Genomic DNA, 22,231 nt, shown 5'->3' with positions numbered 1-22,231 from the left:
CTGCCAAAATCTCTCTCCTCCTCCCGTTTCCTTAATTTTGAGCAAGTGTTCCTTGCAATATTTAGAGGCAATGATCTAGTTTCAAATGATCAAGCACACTTTTTGAGATCTGTACAGTTAAAACTTTCTGTTTCCATCCCTTCGAGAAAATTTTAAAGTTCACAGACAAATTCTCGGCTATGTCTGTGCGTCGATCTGTGTGTTGAGAATACAGACACCACCAACAAAGTACTAGAAACATTTCGGTGCTTCTCTGTCCTTCCGAGACTTCCATTAGTCTTTCACCACCAAAAACAGATACATATCTCCTCCCTCTCTGCATATATCTCTCTCCTTGTGCTCTCTCAGAAATTAAATTCAAATAACCTTGATTTGCACATAATCTGACAATTACCCCATTGCGTAAAAGCACAGATGCTGCATACACTCCAGACTTTCTGCTTTTCTCACTCCACTCTTCTTTCACGCACGCATGAAGAGACACTTTTTTAATTCGCCATCCTCTAACTCTCCCTACTTCTTTGCTTCTGATAAATCTATGAGGCATCCATCAGTCTGTTACCTTGATCTATCCTTCATTATAACTCGCTGTCTCCCTCAGCTTCTCACAACTAAAGAGGCATTTCACTCAATAATACATCTGAGACCTATCTTTCCATTGCTTTCAGTCTGCGTAACCTCTGCCGTTAAATCAGCGTTTGTGTATAATGCTACGTTCTGATTTGAATTCCTCAAAAACCTTGTTCAGTTGACTGAAGGCAAACAAAAGAAAACTTGGAGACTAAGTTATGCAAAGTGTCTCTCACTGAGGCTTGCGGCTATTGTTTTGATTCAGTTTAATGCACCTTTTTTTTTTTTTTTGGTAAATATTGTTGTCCATTAATTCATACTCTGTGCCGTCAAATAACTCACACAGAGCAGATGAAATAATGTCAGATAATCTGGTGTCAACACTTTTTGGGACATGCATTGAGAAATGTTTTGCCCTTTCAAACTTCATGTCAGCCATCGTCTCTTTTACTTTCTATTTTTGTCTGTCGCTGGAGCGTCTCTTTCATCCAGTCTCTTCCCCTTTGCTATGTCAGAGCACGCCTGTCACCATCACTCGGTCTCCCCTCTCTCTGTCCTTCCCCTTTACTCCTTCCTTTTTCCTTTCATCTGATCTCCCTTTCATTTCTTTTATTCAAATTTCACTGGTGACAAAGATGTGATGCTCCTCAGCTTGGTTATTGGTTGCTTAAAGAGTCAAAGAGACAGACAGGGGGCTGCACTTTTGTCTCTCCAGTCTCATGTTGTTTCCTAACACTTCTCTTGTTTCCTCCTCCTGTCTCCTCCTATTTGATTGTCTCTCCTTTTCTCCTTTCCTCTAATCTTTTCTCCTCCTTTCTCCTCTCCTCTCCTCTCCTCTCCTCCCCTCTCTTACAGCCCTGAGTTAAATGAACTGTGACACTAAAGGTTAGAGGCAGATCACAACAGATATGGGAAAGCACTCTTTAATTACGCTACTATCTTCCCACCGCTCCCTTATTCCCGCTCATCTGCACCCACCGCCGTCCTCTCTCACGCTTCGATTGGGACTGCTTTCATTTGCTCGCCGGCAATAATTGAAAACTCAGCGCGATATAAGTAATATTGTTGTATTCTGCCTCAACAAGCACAAACTCCTAATACGTGACCATGTCAAGTCCCGTTAGGTCGGCCCTGCTGTTCCTCCTCCCTCCTTCTGTCTATCCTCCTCCTCTCTTCTCGCATCTTTATTCCACTCTGCATCTGGCTTGGCACTCTTATCATCCGCTTTCATGTCTCGGCTCGTCTCGCCCTCATGCCCGTTTTGCTGCCCTCTCTTTCCGTCTCCGAGTCCCTCTCTCCTTTGCCTTTCTTCTCTCACCCTGCTCCTTTGACGCCCCTCTCTCCCCATGTCTGGCTCAGTTAAAATCTCAATTCAGTTATGCATATTCTCCCTTTTATCCTTCTCCCTCCTCCATCTCTGTCTCGCTTTCTTTCACTCGCACAAAACATTCAGTTGATTTACCATCTGCAAACAAACAGTTCTGCTGCTCATAATTGCCATGAAATATAGATGCAAATTGCTTTCACTTCTCTCTCTCTCCCTCGCTCTTACTTTGTCCTCTACAGGTACCTGCTGCTGCTCTAAAAAGCTAAGTCATTGCTAACTTCTTCTTCCTCTCTGTCCGCTCATTTCATCTATCCTCCTCCATGCTCTCCTCTAGAAGTCTCCCACCATAGGTGTGATGTCTCAGCAGGGAAAAAGGAAGAACGGGCACGTTTTGGCTGCTGCCTCTTTTCTTGGCCACCCCAGCCGTCTTCTTTCCTTCCATCATCTCATCCCCTCTGTTCTCTCCGCCTCTCTCCAGGTGTAGTGTCCCAGCAGGACAACGGGAAGACCTTCAGCGTCTCCAGCACCATCCGGATCCCGGTAGAAAGGAAAGACAATGGGGCGGCGCTGAGCTGCGAGGCGTTCCACCCGGCACTGGGCACACAGAGGAGGGTTCGGCACTACCGCCTGGATGTGTATTGTAAGTCTCTCCTTCAGGCCAAGTATGTGTGTGTCTACATTTTGTTTCATCTTAGAAACATAACGTTAAAAAAAAAAACATATTATTCCATCTGTAGTGCTGTCACTTAATTTATAATCATAATTTTACTTAAATGCCAGCAATAACTTTGTCAAGGTAGCAGCCTCATTTTTCAAATGGTGGCTATCTCATTTCAGAGTGATGCTCATTTATACACAGTCCAGGATTTTCAGTCCAGGGGTGATACTCTGAGCTGCCCTGTATGAGACCTGCACTCATTAAAACCTAATACATTCAAATCTTGTCATGCAGAGAGCGGAAAGCAATAGGCCTGTGGCCAGGTTAGGGTCTTGGCCTGAGGTTTAAGGAGCTAACCCAGCATCAGCTGAGAAAACATTAGTATGTGCAAAGAGACCAGTACTTTTCAGGGACTGATTGATCTTGCTTGCTTATTCGCACGAGTTAGCATGCTCTGAAATCTCTCCACATATGTCCATTTGAGGGAGGCAAACGCAGAGAGTAAAAATACTGCAAGAGATTTTATATAATTTATAATTGGCTTAAGCCTAATTTTAACTCAGGGCAATAAGTTCAAATAGAGCCATGTTTTTATTTTAAGCTAGATTCTCAATATTTTCACGTCTGTGGATGGTTCAATAGGATTAATGCTTAAAATGTCAGACATCTATAATTTAGAGCCCTCTTCGAGAAGGTCTAAAATTCATCATTTAATATCTATTAAATGTAAATTCATTTTGTTGGCCTCTAATCCTATCAAACATGTTAAGTTTTGCTCCTATTTCTGCAGTCGTGACATTTCTGTCTTTTGTTTTTTTCTTTTTTCTTTTTTATGTGAGCGAGAACAGTTCAGTAGGATTACTCTCTAATGAATTGTATTATTGTGTTTGCAATCTTTAATATAATTTAGAAAAACAAAGAAATGTCAGAAAAAACATCAACTGACATTAAAAGCACTGAAAGGTATCACATTACAGTGAACAACATCAATACTATTTATATTCCCTGAAAATAGATGCTAAAAGTGTATAGAATTGTTTTTGTCCGCCAGTATTACTGTGATGCTGTTTGGCAAGTCAGCCAATATTCAATTACTCCATTTGTGCTCCCATATCAGTATTGCTGACAGGTCAATATGATTCTTATCTCACGATATATCAATAATTCTGAATAGTCAAACATTTCATAGGCCTATGTAATTATTTGGTGATGTGATTCATGTTCAGCAAGTACCTCTGCACCGCTCTCTCGGTGCATTTCATTTGCCACGTGTATATTAATGTTTGTTGATAGATCAGAATGATTCATATTCAACAGTTTTGTCAGTCTGCGTGCTGCTGGGTTCCTCCAGCCAGAGAGCTGGCAGTAATGACCAACTGTCAGTGTGCATTTGGCTTCCCATCTCTCTGTTACTGAAGTAAGTGCAGTACAGCAGCTGCTTGAGCGGTGGGCTGCTTATGATAACAGGTGTCTCAGCCGTGGGATTGTCGGCTGGTTGCCTTGGAAACAGATGTTAAAGACCCTACCCCCTGTCACTTACTCACTTTTCCCTTGTTCCTCCTTTTTGTTCCCTCTCTTGTTGCCTCTCTCTCCCGTTTTTTTTTTTCTGTCTTTTTAGATTGTCGCTCCATTTTGATAATTTTGATCCATTTGTTTTCTATTGAGCTTTTTTTGTTTTCTCTGTCACTCACTCATTTCTTCCCCTGTTTTTCCTTCTCTTTCTCTACAGTTGCACCCACAGTGAGAATTGTTCCTCCTTCTGGCATTTTGCGAGAGGGCGACTCGCTTAGCCTCACCTGCTCCGTCAGTGGAAACCCTCTGTAAGTCTTTGTGTGTGTGTCTGCACGTGATGAATCGATTTGTGTTGTTGTTGTCTGCCTTGTGAAATATGTGTGAATGACAGCTTGTTTTGCTAATGTGAAGAATGTTTGAAAGACTCATGAATTCATGGTTTAAGGAGGTATGATGACTTGACTTGTATTCATTCACTCTTGAAAAATGTATTTGAACTAGAAGTGAAATCATTGCAGCTTCCACAAGATATGATCCTGACATATTTACCAGCTGCTACCAAATGCTGCTTGTGAACCTGTTTATGGTTTGTCATTGCAGCGTGTTTAGGCGTTTTCTCTCATTCTATAATGAATTCGTGACAAAATAATCACAGAGTATAAAAGGTTTGTCTCAACAAAGTGCCTGTGCTCGAAAAGCTGCAATGAGCCTTGACAAATCGGCTTAAGGATGCACAGGAAGCTTTTGATTGATGAGGACATGCAGGAAGTTGCCAAGTTCAATGTCAACCCTTTACAAACACAACATTTCACAACATGATATTATGGGACAGCAAATACTCATGTTGAAACAGTCTGGGGGAAGTGTTTTGAGCTACAATGAGAATGACGTTTAGTCCCAATCATCACCACACAGTGGGTAGCAACAAACCCACAAGGCTGTGCTTCCATTCAGCCAGTCTGTTTGGAGGGTAAAGTTTCTGCTGTCTTTCGTCTTTAAGGTCCCATATTTCACACTTTTCCAGTGTTCTTTTGTGGTTTTAAGAACCAAAAACCATCTCATTGTAGTTTTACATCTCCTCTCTCAGGCTTCTCTCTGCAGCTCTAGCAACAACCAGGGGTTTTTGTGTCTGATTCTGTCCTCCACATTATTTGTCTGTCTTGTAGTTGCTAGCTCATGGACAGAATGGCTTCTTGGTGTAGTGTTATTAGTAAGGTTAAAACGACAAAGGCAAAAAAGAAAAAAGAAAAAAAAAAAAAGGTAAGGCGGTGGGTCCAAGTGAGCCATGCTGTGGGCATAGCTGAGGGTGGCGTCTGCTTCGTTGTGACATCACAAAGTTACAGAAAGTTACATTTTGAAAGCAGAGTTTCTGAATATAGGCTGTGTGCATTTCTCTGTGGACTGAGCACTTTGATACTTTCACAGTATTTATATAGAACCTAGACCTGTTTTATATAATAATTGAATCAAAAAAGCCATGGAAAATTCACTTTCTGCAATATGGGACCTTTGAGTTCACACATTTACCCAGAGCACCTTCATTAATTATTCTACACACGGAAATGTAGAATAAGCTCCGATTGAGAGACCTGGACTGATTGCAAAAGCCACAACCAAAGGTCGTCATCACTGTGACCACAGTCTGTAGAGAGTAGCTCAGCGGCTTAACTGATGAGGTTGATACGTATCTGGTAATGCTAGAGCAATAAAAAAAAAAAACAATGAAGATATGTAATAATAGTAATGTTACGTTTGCAAGATTAATTAATTTAAACTGTTTTTGAGACTATGCCATATAACATATACACAGATATATAACACAGAGATGAACACACAGATACAGCAATGAGTCGTCATCCCAACTTGTCATCGTTTGCCTGAAGTATGAATCATGGGCTGTAGAGATGAATCAGACACGGTAGGTGATCTGTGAACAACACACAGACAGGTTCATTGATATCTTTTTCTGTTTATTTCCCAAGTAATACTTTCCTCTGTGCACAGAAAATCCCCTTGTTCTTTACAGGAATCGTGTAAATATCCTGGAGTAACATCCACCTGCTCCAGTGAAGCTTCTCACTGGCCGAGAGAGAGAGAGAGAGAGAGAGAGAGAGAGAGAAAAATAAAATGTATTACTGTTTATTTTCCAAGTAATTACTATCCACTTTAAAACATATGTGCCTTATCAGCCCTCATACAGCTTCAAAAAGAAAAAGAAAGAAAAATAGAGGACAGTGTCTCCCCTGTGTAACCAAAATAACCGAGCGGACACAAGAGATCTTTGGCCTCTGTGTTTGTCTAAAGCATTAATATTTCTCTTTATTATGAGTTGTTGAAATGAACATTAAGCTGACCTCTTTCTTTATAATTGCTACCCCATGTAATTTCAGGGTTCTTTCTTAGAAACCTCAAGATAATTACAAAGTATATCAACTTCAATATATTCTCCGTAACTGCTGTAAGATCTCTTTGTTCTTCCTATGATCTATTCTTAGGAATGAACAGCAGCTTTGTATTAACTCCTTTGTAGCAAATTATGAGGAGATAGACATTAAGTACGACCACATACTTTCCTCCACAAATGATGCAGGCCCCCCTGTTGGGCCAGTCAATTCCAAACACATCATCCCTTGGACTGTAATTGCAGTTAAACCAGTGTTATCATTTATAAAACATGTATATTTACAATATTACCACCATCACTGAAGCAATGAGGATATTATATTATATTATATTATATTATATTATATTATATTGTATTATATTAAATAGGATACAACGCAGTGCCAAAGAATTTAATCAAAACCAGAAGACTGGTATCTGTACTATCAGCTGACATTTAATGTTTGATGGACAGATAAAAACCACTTGATCCATATTTTATTGCAGAGAGAACAAAGAGGAAAAGAGCTTAAGACTTGAGACGGAGAGGTTACCAGGAAGGGTGTAAAAGGATACTAGGCATTGATTGTAAATTTGGACAAGTTATAAACTTGTATGTGACTGTGTGAGGGTAGAGCTACTAAACCCAATCAGCAGTCAATACTTTTAAGAGCCAGCTTTGAAACAAAGCCCTTTTTCTAGTGTGTTCACAGCCCTTTGTGCACTTTCCAGAAGGGTATTGGGTCCTAAGCTCTTAAACCCTCCCCTAGATGGTCCGTCTGTCTGTGGGCATCAAGTCCACTAAAGCTCCCCAGTAAAGCTTCATGCAGCCAACGTGTGTGTTTGTGTGTGTGTGTGATGACTTTAGTGAAATCCCACAGTGAGGACTGGCTGAAAAGTGTATTGGCTATAGCCCCACTAAAGCTTTGTAACGGCTGGCTGGGGACGCTGTGTGTGATTGTGTGATTGTGTGTGTTTGTGTGTGATTTTGTGTGTGTGTGTGTGTGTGTGTGTGTATGCACGCGTATGTGAGGGATGGGACAGCAGGCCACTCTGGACTCTGACCCTCATCTCATGCTGGACTGCACACACACACGCACACTCACACACATTACAGTCCCCTTGTCACCCTCACGCTTGCTCCCTGGCCCTGTTAACTGCCTGTTAAGCATTAATGACCAATTATGTGCCACTTCCTTTCAGTGAAGGGGTACACTCATTGTCTGTCTGTTATTAGGAGGAGAGATGGGGGACAATGTCTTGTCATTTTCCTTGATTGCCTGCTTATTTGTGTGTTAGCGTTAGAAGGAATTAATGTGTGAGGGAGAGTGCAAGGGTGTACAGTACATGGGTGCGTCGGGGAGAGGGAGGAACGGAGGGAGATTTTGTATCAGTGTGTAGGAGTGAGAGAGATTGTGCATATGTGTGTGACTAAGCAAGAAAGGTTTAATTAGACCTCCTGAGGGATTAGAACCCAGATGAGTCAGGATTGTAATCTGGACAGGGTGGCATGAGGCATGACACCCAGCCAGACACACACACACACACACACACACACACTTCCACACGCAACCTTTTTCGCCAGGGTGTCTCTGTAATCCTTGCACCTCCTGTGTGCGCTGCCTGCTGGTCTTTCATGACCAATTCATTTTGTCTGCCTGCTCCTTCCTGTCATCTCCCACCACACCATCTCTTCTTCTCTCTGTCCTTCCTCCACCTGTAGTAACACTTTCTCTCTAGTCCTGTCTTCCCTCCTGTTTTTTTTTTGTTTTTTTTTTTTTCCTGTCCGCACATCTGATACTCTATTTCTCTCTCATCTGCCCCCATCTCCCACCTGCCAACCCTTTCACACCATGGCTGCCCTCTGACTATCCATCCTCTCATTATTTGTCAGGATGCAGCCCTCTGTTGCCATTGGCTCCTTTGCAAAGCTCCTTTTATACTTTTTTCTCATGTCATCCTTTCCCCATAGGCTCCTTTACCCTCCTCTTTCACCTCTCTTTTTATAGCATCCCCCGATGTCTGTGCTTCGAACCTTGTCTCTTTTCAATTCCTAATTTTTAAAACCCTTTAGTAGGTTTTATGAAAAGAATAACAGTCTACAATTGGTATTAGTCAGAGAGGTAGTTGTCGGTCGGTCGTCGGCGTTTGGCGAGTTACTTGGAAATGTAATCAGGTGTTAGCCTACATTACTTTTGTTACTCGGTCCAAATCTTGCACACCTACACGTCCCACCTTCTGTATTTAACAGGTGTAGGAACAGAGAACAAGACAGTATGTGAGCAGCCAAGTATTTACTGAGCATCAACAGCTTGATGCGTGGAGTCTTCAGGTTCTGTCCTCAGATTGAAGCTGCAGGATTCACCCACCCACCAACTCTGAATAAAACCAGTTCATTCCTGTTCATTCCTCATTACCTGTAGCTAACGTTAGCAAGCCAGCTACATGTAATGTGTGTACATTTAAAGAGACAAAATGTGTGGAATAGAAGAACACGGGAGTTACTATTTCTCCTCTCTATGTGGAGGCTAAATGTTTCCCCACACCTCCAACCCCTGCTCCAAGTTCACACGTCCCAGTCTCTCCACTGAACACACAGAAACCAAACTGATATCAACCTTACACCAAACTAAGACAGTAACTGGAAAATTGTAATCCCTTGCATTGCTTCTTGCTGAAAAAGTAATCACATTACTGTAACACAGCACCAAGTAATGTGAACTGCCCAACGCTGATGCTTATAGAGGAAATACTAGATCTTGCAGAAGTAATGATATATGTAAATCTATAATTGAACTGTATTTGCATGGCACACAGTAGAGACTGAACATTGTGCTGTGTCAGGATTTGTAATTTGTATATATGAGTGTGCATGAATGTGTGAGGCCATGTGGCTCTGCATTTTCATTAGTTTTAACATTGTGGTCAGTAGTTTTTTTTTTTTTTTGGATTATTCAACAAAACACTAACCCTAAAATGTAAAATAAATAGTGAAAAATGATTCAGTATTCTTAGAGCCTAACATGCTGTCCTCAAGTTATTTATTTTGTCCAAAACCCAAAGTTCTCCAGATTACAAAAATATGAAAAACATAGAAAAGCAGTAAATCCTCATATTTGAGAAGCTGAAACCAACAAATGTTTGGAATTTTTGTCCAATAACTGACTCAAGTAATTAATTGATTATTAAAAGAGTGAATTCCCCTAAGTTCTGATTGGCCAATCAGCCAATCAATGAGTCGACACATTATTTCAGCGCTATCAAACATTAAACTCTCTCTCTCTCTCTCCTTCCACCAGGCCCAGGAACATTCAGTGGTCCAAGATCAACGACACCTTGCCTGAGAGGGCTGAGATTTCTGGCCCCACCTTCCAGATTTCCCGTCTCAGCCAGTCACACAACGGGACATACTTGTGCCAGGCCCAGAACAACTTTGGACGTGCTGCTGATCATTACACCCTACTGGTGTATGGTGAGTTACCGACAGTTAAATATTTGTTTTCTCCACAAGTGTATTTAAAGTTTTTTCAATTGATAATTTCCAGTCTTATAGTGTCTCAGGCGATTTTTAATATAATAATTTTATGATCAATGGATCTTTTTTTTTTTTGTTACATCTTGTTTTTGTGTTTTGAAAATATTTGCTCAATTTTATCGATCCTTTTCTTCTTCCCAGTGTCTTTGGAGTCTGGCTATTCTGGCACTGGGCAACAGATCCATTAAATCTTGATGCATGTCTCATCTGTCTTTCAGCTTTATTTGTTTTCCTGATTCGGTACACAGCAGGAAACCTCTGCTAAACCTCCAATTGATTCAGCAGAGATATTGATTCCACAAGAAGATGTTGGCCACTGCGCTCCGATACTAGTCACCAATCATTATTCAGGCTATCTCTTGTAAAGAACCAATTTCTCATGTCCCCTGCGACTCGCTCGTCTCTTGAAGGAATTCAGAGTAACTTAGATTTTTGAGTGCAATAAATAAAAATACTCGAAGCTCTGACAACTAAATGAATTTCACAATATAAGCTGACACACAGGAGATAAACAAAGTATTAATGTGGAGCTGAATCTGCTGGTAACAGTTGGCACAAAAAAAATAACAGTGGAACATCTGTTGCATTTAAAATTCAGACAAATCAACTTTGCTTGTTGCTCGAGCTGAGGTATCGGGGGGGGGGGGGGGGGGAAGGGGCTTTTGTTGTCAGGTTTTACAAGTTTTCCAAGATGTTGCGCCTAGATTCACTGGTGGTGGCTAAATTCTTAATGAAGGTTGACCCAGATAGACGGCACACCGGCTCAAAGAGGATGACGGTGGAGCTTGCAACATCACATGAAAATCTTGTATCACTGTGTTTTTCAGGAAATCTGAGAACTTGGTCAGCGTTTGAAGCACAATTGATAACGAGGTTTTGATGCGTGTTAATGTTGCGTAATCCACGCATGAAACAACTGGCTTAAGTTGCAGTGGAATAAGAACAAAAAAAAAAAAATGAAAGGGACCTGTGAGATTTTAATGGAACGGCAGCAAAGGTAAATTGCAAAACTAGCTCATCATTAGAGGCTTCTACACTTTCACATCCAATACATTTGTGGTCTGGCCTAATTGCATGAGCACCACTGTCACTCAGCAGATTTGCCCTTTTGATCTACATCCCCTGCTGGTGGCTCCCGTCATTGCACCCCCAGAACCTGATTTGTGAGATCAGAAAGGAGTGGGACGGATGGAGGGAATATAGACATCATATCTTATGTAACATTTTTAGTCTGCTTTTGGTTAGCGCCCCCTCATCTATCCATCATTCTAACACTCTTTCTCTCTCTGTCTCTCTCTCACACACACACACACATGCACAAAGTCAACAATTACACACTCTTGGCAGCTTACCACAGGTATCAAGGGTGGTAACAGTGGCATGATGAAAGGTGACACCCCCCACCCCCCCCACCTTCTACCCTTCTCTGTCTCTCTCTCTCTTTCTCTCTATCGTAGAAGGTGAGACATGTCGAGCTTTGATGTTCTTCGCCACCTCTGTAGAAAAATGGTCTGTGTTTCACCCGCTACTCCAGCCTCCTCCCTCACCATTTTTTTCTTTTAGCTGTCGCCTTCATTTGTTTTTCTCTGTGCCATTTCTTACCACATTTCATCATTTATCTTCTTTATTTCACACTGTTGCTCTGTGCTGGTCATTAATTTGATTTATCACGCTTTTTTTTTTTTCTCATCCTCTCTTATTTTGAAAAAAAAAAAGGAGGGGGTACATTTAAAGTAAGGAATTTTGCCTTGACCAAAATCCATAAAAGACCACAAATCCTCATAACCAATATAAGCCAAGCTTCATCTCCTCTGCTCTGCACCACGGATTTCCAGCAATCAGCTTCTTAAATCCTCCTGCTGTAGCCCTGTATCTGTGGTGGTTTGCTGTACTTCAAAAAATATGTACTTGCCCATTGGGCAGATTGTTTCAAACCTTACCTCAAAGAGCTCAGATTTGTTGATTCAGCCATCACATTAATCTGTCGACTCTTGATTTCCCCGTATGTCACAACTAATAGTCTGCTTAACGGGATGTTAATTCTTTCTCAAGAAACGTCAGATGAACTCTTAATATATATTAATAATGTTTCTATTGACATGCATGTCAATGTAAATGTTACGTAACCTCAGAGTGGCGCGGTAGCTACATCATTGTCAATGTAAATAACCCACCATGGATGACTTAATATGGAGTGCTACTTTCTGATGATTAAACACAAAGTTCATCAGTCAATACTGAAAAAAAATATGATTCCATGCTGTAAAATATGTTAAGATGACTCATAGCTCTAACACTTCTCCACACTGTGTTTTCTTTTTTTTTTCATTTTCATTCCAGCACCCACATTGTTTTAGTGGGTGTCTCATTTCTTTTTCTTTTTTCAAATAGAGAGAATATCTCATTTTGTAACAAAGCTCTTCACTTATTCCTAAATACTTTGGTGATAGAAGAAGATACAGTCTCATTCCGCTCTCGCTTCTCTTCTCGAGCCTCAGCGTTTCATTCTCCATGAGCTTATTTTCTGTTTCAGTCAGAACTGTTTGACCGTTTTACCGCTTTTCTCATGTTTTCTTTCATTCTCTCCTCCTTCCCATTCCTTTCCTTGACATCCGTCCTTTCTTTTACTCTGCCCGCTGTTCTCACCTCTTTTACACCTCCTGCCCACTTCCTCTTCCTCTCTGCACTCCTCCCACGCCCTTTCAGCTGTTTCTCACCTTGCCACCAGTTTGCCCCCGTTTTCAGTTCAGCTGCAGTTCATTCTCATTGCTCAAGGAGGGTCTTGCTTTCTGAGGAAAGGACACAGAGAGAAATGGTGGAACTGAGCGAGGGGTTGGGGAAGGATGGATGGAAGGCGGGAGGGAGGGAGGGAGGGTAGGAGAGAAGGAGGGATGAAAAGGACGATGGAGGTCGAATGCAGGTTAAAATTCAGTCCTACAGCCTGTCAGATAAACGGGATGTCAGTTTAGTTGGCTCCCAGCCTTCCCAGAGGGAATCCCAAGGTGCACTGGGGGAGGAAGCGGGGGCTAGGAGGAAATGCTGTAAGAGTGTGCCGTAAAGGATGAGTCAGCATAAAAGAAACCTTTTTATTGCAGGTGCAGAAAAACTACCAGTGCTCTCTCATCTCTCTCTCTCGGTCTCATTCCGTGCCAACCTTCCCTTTGTGACAGTTATCTGCCATCAGGGTCTGTACACCGAGCCCAAACTCGGGCAAAAGTGGCTGCCAATTTGTCGCAGGTGCTTTAGGCTCTGTCACTTCATGAAGGGACACGGGCTTAATTCTGGCGAAGAAACTGAGAGTGAGAGGTGGGAAACTCTTCAGGGAGTCTGGGCTGTGGCAACGATGTGATGCATTGAAGCTGTGGACTGGTCACACTTTTGTGTGCATGTAACTCCGTGTATGTATTAGAGAGTGTGTGTGTGTGTGTGTGTGTGTGTGTGTGTGTGTGTGTGTGTGAGTGTGCATACGCTTTAATGAGTTTATGATTTAGAGAGAGAGAGAGTGGCATAGTTCTTATTGGTGTGCATGTACGTGTGCGCACAAATTAATACGATGAAATTAACTTTCTGCAACTTTCAGAAAGTCGTTAATGATATAAATGTGAAAAATTGTTTTGAATGAATCACAGAGTGAGTGCACAAGCTCACATATTACACGCACACACACACACACACACACACACACACACACACACACACACACACACACACACACACACACACAGCAAAGTATCTGCAACAATGCGAAAAAGGATGTGGCCTGTTGGTTGTTTCATCTCTGCCACCATTGTTTAGGGAGAAATTGGATTTTTTATATTTTTTATGAGTGTACATACGGGAAGGTGCATGTGAGTGCATGTGCATGTGACTGGGAGCAGAATGTTGCTGATTGTCTGGGGAAAGCCTGCAGGGCTCCCTTATGTAATTGAACAGAGCTGCTGCACTCAGATGAATTTCCAAGCCAATAAAACCCATTAGAATTGAATTGTATGCGAAAGCGGGAGGGGGAGGGAAAGAAAGAAAGAGAGAGAGAGGTAGAGATGGGGAGATGAGAATTGTTAGTGTTTGCATATAGGTAATGCACTTATGTGTATGTGTATGTGTGTGTGTATATTTCTGCAAAATGGATCACGAAGTGAGAAAGGGGGACGAACAGAGACACTAATAGTTTTATAGAAAGATTCATGGAAAGCAGAGGAGAATTATAGAAAGATGAAAGGATTGATGCATAATGAGATGGAGAGGGATACTAGGTGACCAGGGTTTAGTCTGTGTCTCTGCGACTGTTGTAATGAGCTGTCAGGATAATTGGAATGAAAAACACAGACCTCTGTTTAATGAAGTGAGACTCTCAAAAAACAGAATGAGAATGAAAATGGAAAGAGGTTGGGGGCTAGTGGCAGAGGAAGCCAGACACAGATAATGTAGAGTCAATTTTGTTTGAAAAAAAAAAAAAAAAGTCTTCAGTGCTGTTTTCCTCCACACGTGACACTGCACCTTTATCGGCATCTGAGTAAGTTTTCAATGACTCCTCAGCCAATCAGTGTTGGCCTTTATGACCTCAGCAGAGGACCTCTGATCAATGTTTAATATTCAGCACACCAGGTTGACAAGTGGAGTTAGCAGTGCTCTGGGCAAGGCCCTTATAATCAGAAACGCTGAACATGAAAGAATAACAGGCCTCATCCAAAATGGTGGCACAGTATCCTCAGGCACACTTCTGCAAGAATTAGATACGAGGAGAAACGTCATTATCGCAAGTGCCACCACATCCATCCCTGGAAATAACATGGGCTGTGTGCCTGATTGGCAGCCATATAGTGTTAATGAATAACAATATGATGTGGGGGGAAAAAAGGACGCTATCGGCCAAGAGAACGACAGCTGTATGGCATTCTCCTTAATTAAGTTGAAGAGAGGCAGTGAGGGAACGCAGTCACCAAGGAATGAAACTAGAGAGGCAGTTGAACGAAGGAAAGTGAAGGAGGGAGGGGGTGCAATTAAGGGAAGAGAGTTTGGTTGATGAAGAAAAAGGAAGTGAGAGATGGTGGTCGAGAGATAAGAAAAAGTTGGAAATGGTGAGAAAGAACTATTTTTAGGTCATTGGTGTGATAGTCAAGAGAAATTAATCAGCGTCCAGTTAATTAGTGCAACGACCCCGGCCATTAATCCTCAGTCCTCAGGCTCAAGTGACGGCCACATACACACATGCATGTATCCACTCACACATGCGACATGCATGCACTCTTACAGGGGAGCATCAACGGACACGGACACACACACACACACACACACACACACACACACACACACTTAGGTAATTGTAGGTTAAGTTCTCTTTCCCTCTATCTGGTTCAATTTGCCTTTCCCTGCTTCTTCTCACTTTTTCTTCACACAAAACTCTATTCCACAAAATACATCATGTACATTTCTTTTCAGAAGACCAAGGCAGAATTGGAGAAAGGAAAAAAAAGGAGGAGGAGGAGGGAAGGTATAGTGCTGACATAAGAGGAGTGCAAAAAGAGATTGATGATCTCAGGGCCAGTGGGAGAAAGGGATGGAAGAGACAGAGGAATACTTACCAATAAATTACTCCTGAGCAGAAAGGGCAATGTGTGTGTGTGCGCGAGCGAGCGTGTGTGTGTGTGTGTGTGTGTGTGTGTGTGTATGTATTCTTTTGTGAATGTATTATGTCTGTGTGTGGGCTATTAAGCATTTGTTTGTAAGTGCATGAATGTGTTCTGGGTATGTGTGAGCACAAGCCTGAATGTATTTCAAAACAAACTGTGTGAGTGTTAACATCTGAGAGTGTGTGTGTGTGTGAGTGTGTCCTGAGACTTCAAGTACATAAACTACATCGCTCGTTGTGGTTTTTAGAGGGATTGTTTGATGAAGTGGCATGTTATTCAGTCTGAGAGTGCTGATGCACACGCACACACACACACACACACACACACGCATTCACACCCACTCCTCTGTCTCCTTTTTTTGTTCTTGTCAGCCATTATTTTTGTCTTTAACAGCAATATGAACTTGTCTCTTTCTACCTCTCTACCTACCATTGTGTCTCAGCCATTGATTTGGAGAATGTGTCAAGATCCAAGCTATTGTTCAGCATTGAATGAGACAATCCCTGCATGGCACTGCTCCATTGGGAATGCATCTGTCACAGACAATGTCTCTGTCTCTCCCGTCATTGTACCATAGAAAATGTGTCAGTGATAGAGAATGTGTTCCTATATATTCCATTTGCCTTGTAGATGAATGGCACTCTGCCAGGTGTAATTCTCTTCAGCCCCAGCTTTAAAGCATGTCTTTCCCATTGTAAACATTTTCTTTAACCCCCTTCAGCTGGTGCAGAGGTCCGCCAGAGAACGCCATTTGTCCGTGTCTTTATCGCTTGTCAGGGGTCGAGATCGATTCCGTTTCGCACCCGCATTCAATTTGTGAAAATAATTAGCGACATTTGTCTCTGGTACTGAAATGGCATCGGCTTCGGTTGCTGAACAGCATGTCTGAAATAAGTCTTTCCTCCATTTCTTGGGTTTTACATCTGTGCCTCCTTCTCTAAACTCATCAGAAGAGATGAGGTGTCTTTGAGACTTCCATCCAATGATTATCAAGCAGGATGCTGAGCCATGGCCGCCTTGAAATTCAATTAACATTCAACCACAATAAAGCTTGTGTCAGGTTTTATGTTCCAAGTTTGTCTGTCTCTAAATGTCACTGCATGTTGTAGATAATAGCATCTGTGCATGTGTGTTATCCCATTCCCTGTCTGTCTGTAGATAATGTGTCAGTCACTACCACGGTCCCTCCCACTCCTACTTCCACCCAACCACTCACCTCCCATCCCGCAACCCAAACCCTGCTAACACGCAGCGTCGCCTTGGACCCGAAAGGTAACACACACACACCTTTTTTTTTTTTTTAAATTCTCCCTCTGCTGCCCTCCATCCCTCTGCTCGTCCTTTCCTGCTCTCCTTTGGTGTCTTCCACTCCCCACATTCATTTGATGACTCTCAGGTGCCCCCCCCCCCCCCCCCCCCCCCCCCAGACACACACCCACTCTCTCACACACACCCACACACACACACACACACACACACACCATTTTTCTGCTGCAACCTTCCTTTGCCCTGCATCTACATGAGCGCATGTGTCTGCAGACGCTTGGGTATGCATCATGCGCAACCACCCACTCTCCCTCTTTCTTATCACTGGCTGTTTGATGCACCCCACACACATTGCCCAGTCAGCATTCGTGTGTGTGTGTGTGTGTGTGTGTGTGTGTGTATGGTCTGGGGTGGGTCTCTTGGTGCTTGGTGGGTACTGTTAATGAATCTGCGTTAAGAGTTTAAGGAATTGGCAGTACACCCAGCCTTTAACTGACTGACACCGGCCTCTGGAGGGCTGAGAAGATGCTACACAAACATATTTATCTGCACACATCCACACTCACAAACACACACACACACACACACATATATATACAGAAAGAGAGAGTGAGTGAGAGAAAAACAGAAAGAACGAAGGAAAGAAAGAAAGACAAGAGATCCAGGTGGTTGTCTAATCACATTCTCCCAGATGAGTGTTACACAGCAGGAGAAAGAAAAGGCTGCTTGGCACTAGTGCTACTCTGAATTTGTGTGTGTGTGTGTGTGTGTAAAACTACACACTCTCTTTCACTACTTTCTCTCTCTTTTTATCTACAGAATCCATTTATCTCATACATACACTGACACAAACACACACTGTCACTGGCGTCTCCTCTTTCCTTCCACACCTTTCGGATGCTCTGTCTCCTCTCTGCGTCTTAAAAGAGAGAGATGAAGCGAAAGGGAGCGGGGGCATCCTTCTTGTTCTTCTGTTACCGCTGCCACTGTCTGTGGCAGGCAGAGGTTGTTCACCTGCTGGGCATGTGTGGAAATGTCATAAAGAGTCATAAGAGAAAGCTGTGGCTCCTTTAACAGTTTGGTGAGCGTTTAGTCGATGTGATGTACCGTCTGAGGGGCTCCTCGGAGAAACAACACGCTTTAGAGTGCCGTCAGTCATTTCCTGCGGAGCTCTGGGCCGCCGTGGATTAAGCGCAGGGTGGCGTGAGGTAAACGTAGAGCGCTTGACTGCTTGCTTTTTCATCCTCTGTGAAATATCACTCAGGCCAACTGCTTAATCCTATCTTAGTTGTGTCCTGTGTGCCTGCTGATGCACAGATGTGTACTTACGACACACAAACACACACACACACACACACACACACACACACACCAATACTTGATCATGCACATTAGCAGCAATGTGATGCATTTTGTCACGGTGCTCAATGAGACACTTGTCCAGGAAATACATGTACAAGAGCACCCACTCTTTTCTACAGTTGTCAACACTTTCTCCTCCTCTGCCTCTTCTGCCTCTTCCTCTACTTCCCCTCCTTCATCGCTCTCTCTCTCTCTTTCTCTCCTGATCTCCATGTTAGCACTGCATTAATGATTCATGTTTTAATTCTGCTTTGTCAAGGTCCAAGAGCTGCATCAATAACTCTGTGTCCTTGCTTCCCATTGGCTTTACCAGCTCTTACACTACAACCCCCAAGCCTCATCAAAAAAAAGGAGCTTTTTGTTGTCAGCAACTGAAGATGCTCTCTCTTTATTTAGGTTCATACTCAAAGACTCAACCATTCCCTTCTCTTTCTCCACACCCCTGCACTAGATCAATCACCTGCTTTTATTGTTGTCAGAAATTCTATGCCGACACATACCTGCACATATGAGCACGAGCTTTGTCTTAAGCGTTGCTGTGTGGTCTATTTTAGGTCTGCAGCTAACAGTTGCGCTACCGGTTGGTTAATTGTTTAGTCCAAAACGTCACTGTCAAAAATACTTAACAAATGAACATGAGCAAATGTACCAGAGCCCTCCAGTACTCAGTTTATGTTCTAACACTTGAATTTAAAGTCATACAACACTAAGAAAAATGCAGTAAACAGTAAATATTTTGCATTTTTGCTTGATAAATGACTTAAACAGTTAATCAATTCCTGAAATTGCTGTCATTCAGCTTTTGTGTTATTTGACAAATTGCTTCATCGACTAATCATTTCAACACTAACCCACAGTTTCTTTCACTTTTCCACTGTATTTGTCCTTTACTTTAAAGCGGGGTGTGTAAACTTATTAAAAGGTGAGGTTGGTATAAATAACTCCCTGCGATGTTATACTACAAAATGTCACAGAATTTAACTTGTCTTCTTTATCTTTTTATCTCTCTTCACTCATCTTGTGGTGAAGTGTTTGATTTCATTTCCCAGGGCTGCACTACCTAGGGTGTAAACACCCTCAGAGTTCCCCTCATTCAAAATGCATTGTGCTCTTGACAGGTGCTTGGCTGGAGTGGGTTTTTAGAGGCTGACATACTTATTTCTTTATTCACTCTCCTCATTTCTCCACCTTCTTCTCACCCAATATGACTGCCTGACATTCTGTGCAGTAGTGGGTGATGAAAGGTGATAATGCAAGTTGGGTGGAAGATATTGACTTCTCTTTTCTCCTGTCTTGCTCCCTGCACTCTCTCCCACACTGGAAGTTTTAATGTGATTTCTTTCGCTCACTTTTATCTCTTTCATTTTTGATCCATCTGTCTGTTTGTCTCCGTTCTTTTCTCTGCGCTTCTCTCTCCTTATATCTCCATATATTTTCCTTCACACGCCCCACACTCCACCCATACACATTAATTGTTTCTCTTATTCTTTCCTCAGATCCCGGTGCAGTGGTAGAGACTCACAGTGCAGTACCATATGCAGTGATAGGTGGCGTTCTGGCACTGCTGGTTTTCACCGTCATCTGTGTCCTCATTGTCACCATCTGGTGCTCTGTCCGACAGAAAGGTAACACACATTCACAAAACACACACATACGAAGTAACACAAAAGTTTCCTTCACAAGCAGGGGACATGTCTTGGCACTCAGAGTGTTTTATCACATTTTTCATAGGCACATTCTCTCATTTCTGCACTTTCTTTTATAACATGGATGTAAAAAAGTCATTGGAAGACAGTTACACCCAGATTTTCTGAAAATAATCTTTTAAACCAAGGTGTAAAATTGTCAGCACATAGCAGACAGGACCGGATGCTCCTCTCCAGTCGGGCACTGTCCGTGATGGACGACCTTGGCCAGGATAGCAGGAGAGATAGGGTGGGGTGGGAAATGTAGGTGTGGCCCCATGTTTTATGACTCCATGTTAGTGTATCAAGGCTCATCTATTAAAAGCAGCCCTCTGCATTCCCTATCTTTTTAAGTGCCCTCATTTTGGCAGCCTTTGACTGTGCGCCAGAGCTGCCAAGAAGTGATCCGGGAACAGTGTAGCAGGCCGCAAACAGCCATTACTTACCCTATGGCTAGACAAGCCGTCAGTCAATATTCTGTATGGCTTGACCGCCAATCAGCACAGAGACAGGGCCATTACAACCAATCAGTGTTGAGACAGGGCCATTAGGGCTTTGTCTTCAGCTTGCCGTGACTGTCAGCATGCCAGTCAGCCTCTGCAGTAAGGAGAATGAGAGTGTCACTCACCCCTGGAGTGAAGGGACACTCCGGCAGGAAGATGACTTGAGCGGTTCTTGCTCCCTGTAACCTGTGCTGCACCGACTCATTAATCACGCGGACCTAAGGGGTGTTAAAATGAGTTTGATAGGTTTTCTGAGTGACACAAATGTGCCATTGTTCACTTGCACTTAACCTCCCCTCCACCTTTTTCTGCCAAACTCTCCTCCCTCCCCGTCTTTGATTCTCTATCATCTTTTCCACTTCCTTTTCCTTTTCTGTCTTTTCTATTCACACTTCCATCGCCTACTTTTAATTTCCACCGGTAGGCTCGTACCGTACCCGAGAGCCTATTCTTGCTTGGTATTGACCTAACAATTAGTTAACTAATGAATTAATCTGTCACAGGTATGGTACTCAATAATATTAGCGCTGATTGGTTTGATAATTCTGCATGGCGCTGCAGTGATCATGATGCTTTGCCACCTAACCTTCCCACTCCAATGTCCCTCTCGCTCTCTCTCTCTGTCTCTTGCTCTCTCTCTCTCTCCTCTCTTTTCATGCAGGTTCCTATCTTACCCATGAGGCCAGTGGGTTGGATGAACATGGTGAGGTGCAGGAGGCCTTCCTTAATGGGAACGACGCCAGCCAGGGCAAGAAGGAGTACCTACTGTAGCCCTTTTCCTTCCTTATCCCCTTCTCTTCTGACCTCAACCCCCTACCCCTTCCTCTCCCTGTCTCCCCCCTTATATACAGTATATACACACACACACACACGCACTCTCACACACACACACACACACGCGCGCACACACACACTTCTATACAACACGCCATATAGGCGGCCTTCTGAAAACGACTGTATACAGATACTGCACACAGCCAGTCCATCCCATGCCATTCCACCCCATATCCTCCACACACACACACAGACACACACACACACACACACAAACCCAGAGACAGATTGAGAAAAAGAGAGCCTGTATACCCACCAGCCATTAACGACGTGTGCCATATACTGTAAGTCAGAGAAACGAGCAGGGGGTGGGGGGGTGGGGGTTGGGGGTGGGGGGTGGTGAGAGGGTGAGGTGCACGTAGGAAATATAACGAATTAACCGTACGAGTAATTATTTTGATCGAGAGGGAAGTGGGGAGCACAAAGAAAACCGGCGCTCTGCACCGTGCAGCAGCCGGAGTGGAAGGGGAATTAGGGCGACAGACGACTGCTGTAACTCCATGCCTGAAGAAAACCCATCCATTTCACAAAGCTCAATCTTTAACTGGCGGAGACAGTGAGACCAGTGTGTGAGGAGGGAGGGGCAACTGAGGGGGGCTGCGGGGTGGTTGGAGGGGGGGGGGGGTTGACCTGGAGCTAGCAAAATTGAACTTTTTAAAAATTGCCAAAGCATCTTGCCTACAGAGCACATCCCATATGTAATTCCCTAACAACAGTGTAGTGTGTAAACCCAGAGTCCCGGGAAGTATCCATACTTTATGAACAAGTTAACTGTCCTGTTTTGCCTGGTGGGTGGCCTGCCAATAATTTGTGAAAAAAAAAAATCAGCTTTTAGTGACCACCCCACCCCTCACCACCACCACCACCACCCTCTCGTACCAGCAATGAGCGAAAGGTGGTTCTCCTCTCTTTTAATTTACTCTCCATCTCCTTCCTCTCTGCTCACCTGTTACCATCCACTCCCCTC

At 43.1% G+C, this 22,231-nt stretch overlaps 1 protein-coding gene across 4 annotated transcripts in view; it reads left to right on the top strand.

Moving 5' to 3' along the window:
* The window catches only part of cadm4 (cell adhesion molecule 4), a 142,135-nt gene extending 120,570 nt beyond the window's left edge, over positions 1 to 21,565 (top strand). For 2 of the 4 annotated variants that reach the window (XM_022764269.1, XM_022764268.1), the window contains exons 4-9: positions 2,376 to 2,537; positions 4,285 to 4,375; positions 9,749 to 9,921; positions 16,773 to 16,886; positions 19,739 to 19,867; positions 21,092 to 21,565. In XM_022764269.1, coding sequence (XP_022619990.1) covers positions 2,376 to 2,537; positions 4,285 to 4,375; positions 9,749 to 9,921; positions 16,773 to 16,886; positions 19,739 to 19,867; positions 21,092 to 21,201 — 779 coding nt within the window. In that variant the 3' untranslated portion in view covers positions 21,202 to 21,565. Of the gene's footprint in view, positions 1 to 2,375; positions 2,538 to 4,284; positions 4,376 to 9,748; positions 9,922 to 16,772; positions 16,887 to 19,738; positions 19,868 to 20,854; positions 20,934 to 21,091 lie in introns of all 4 variants that reach the window. The other 2 variants (XM_022764270.1, XM_022764271.1) reach the window with 2 other exon arrangements.
* Positions 21,566 to 22,231: the final 666 nt, after the last annotated feature.

The sequence above is a fragment of the Seriola dumerili genome, unplaced genomic scaffold (genome assembly GCF_002260705.1).
Source record: "Seriola dumerili isolate Sdu_G_001 unplaced genomic scaffold, Sdu_1.0 BDQW01000533.1, whole genome shotgun sequence".
NCBI lineage: Eukaryota > Metazoa > Chordata > Actinopteri > Carangiformes > Carangidae > Seriola > Seriola dumerili.
The sequence above is the reverse complement of the archived record's forward strand: the minus strand, read 5'-3'. Positions and strand labels throughout refer to the sequence as shown.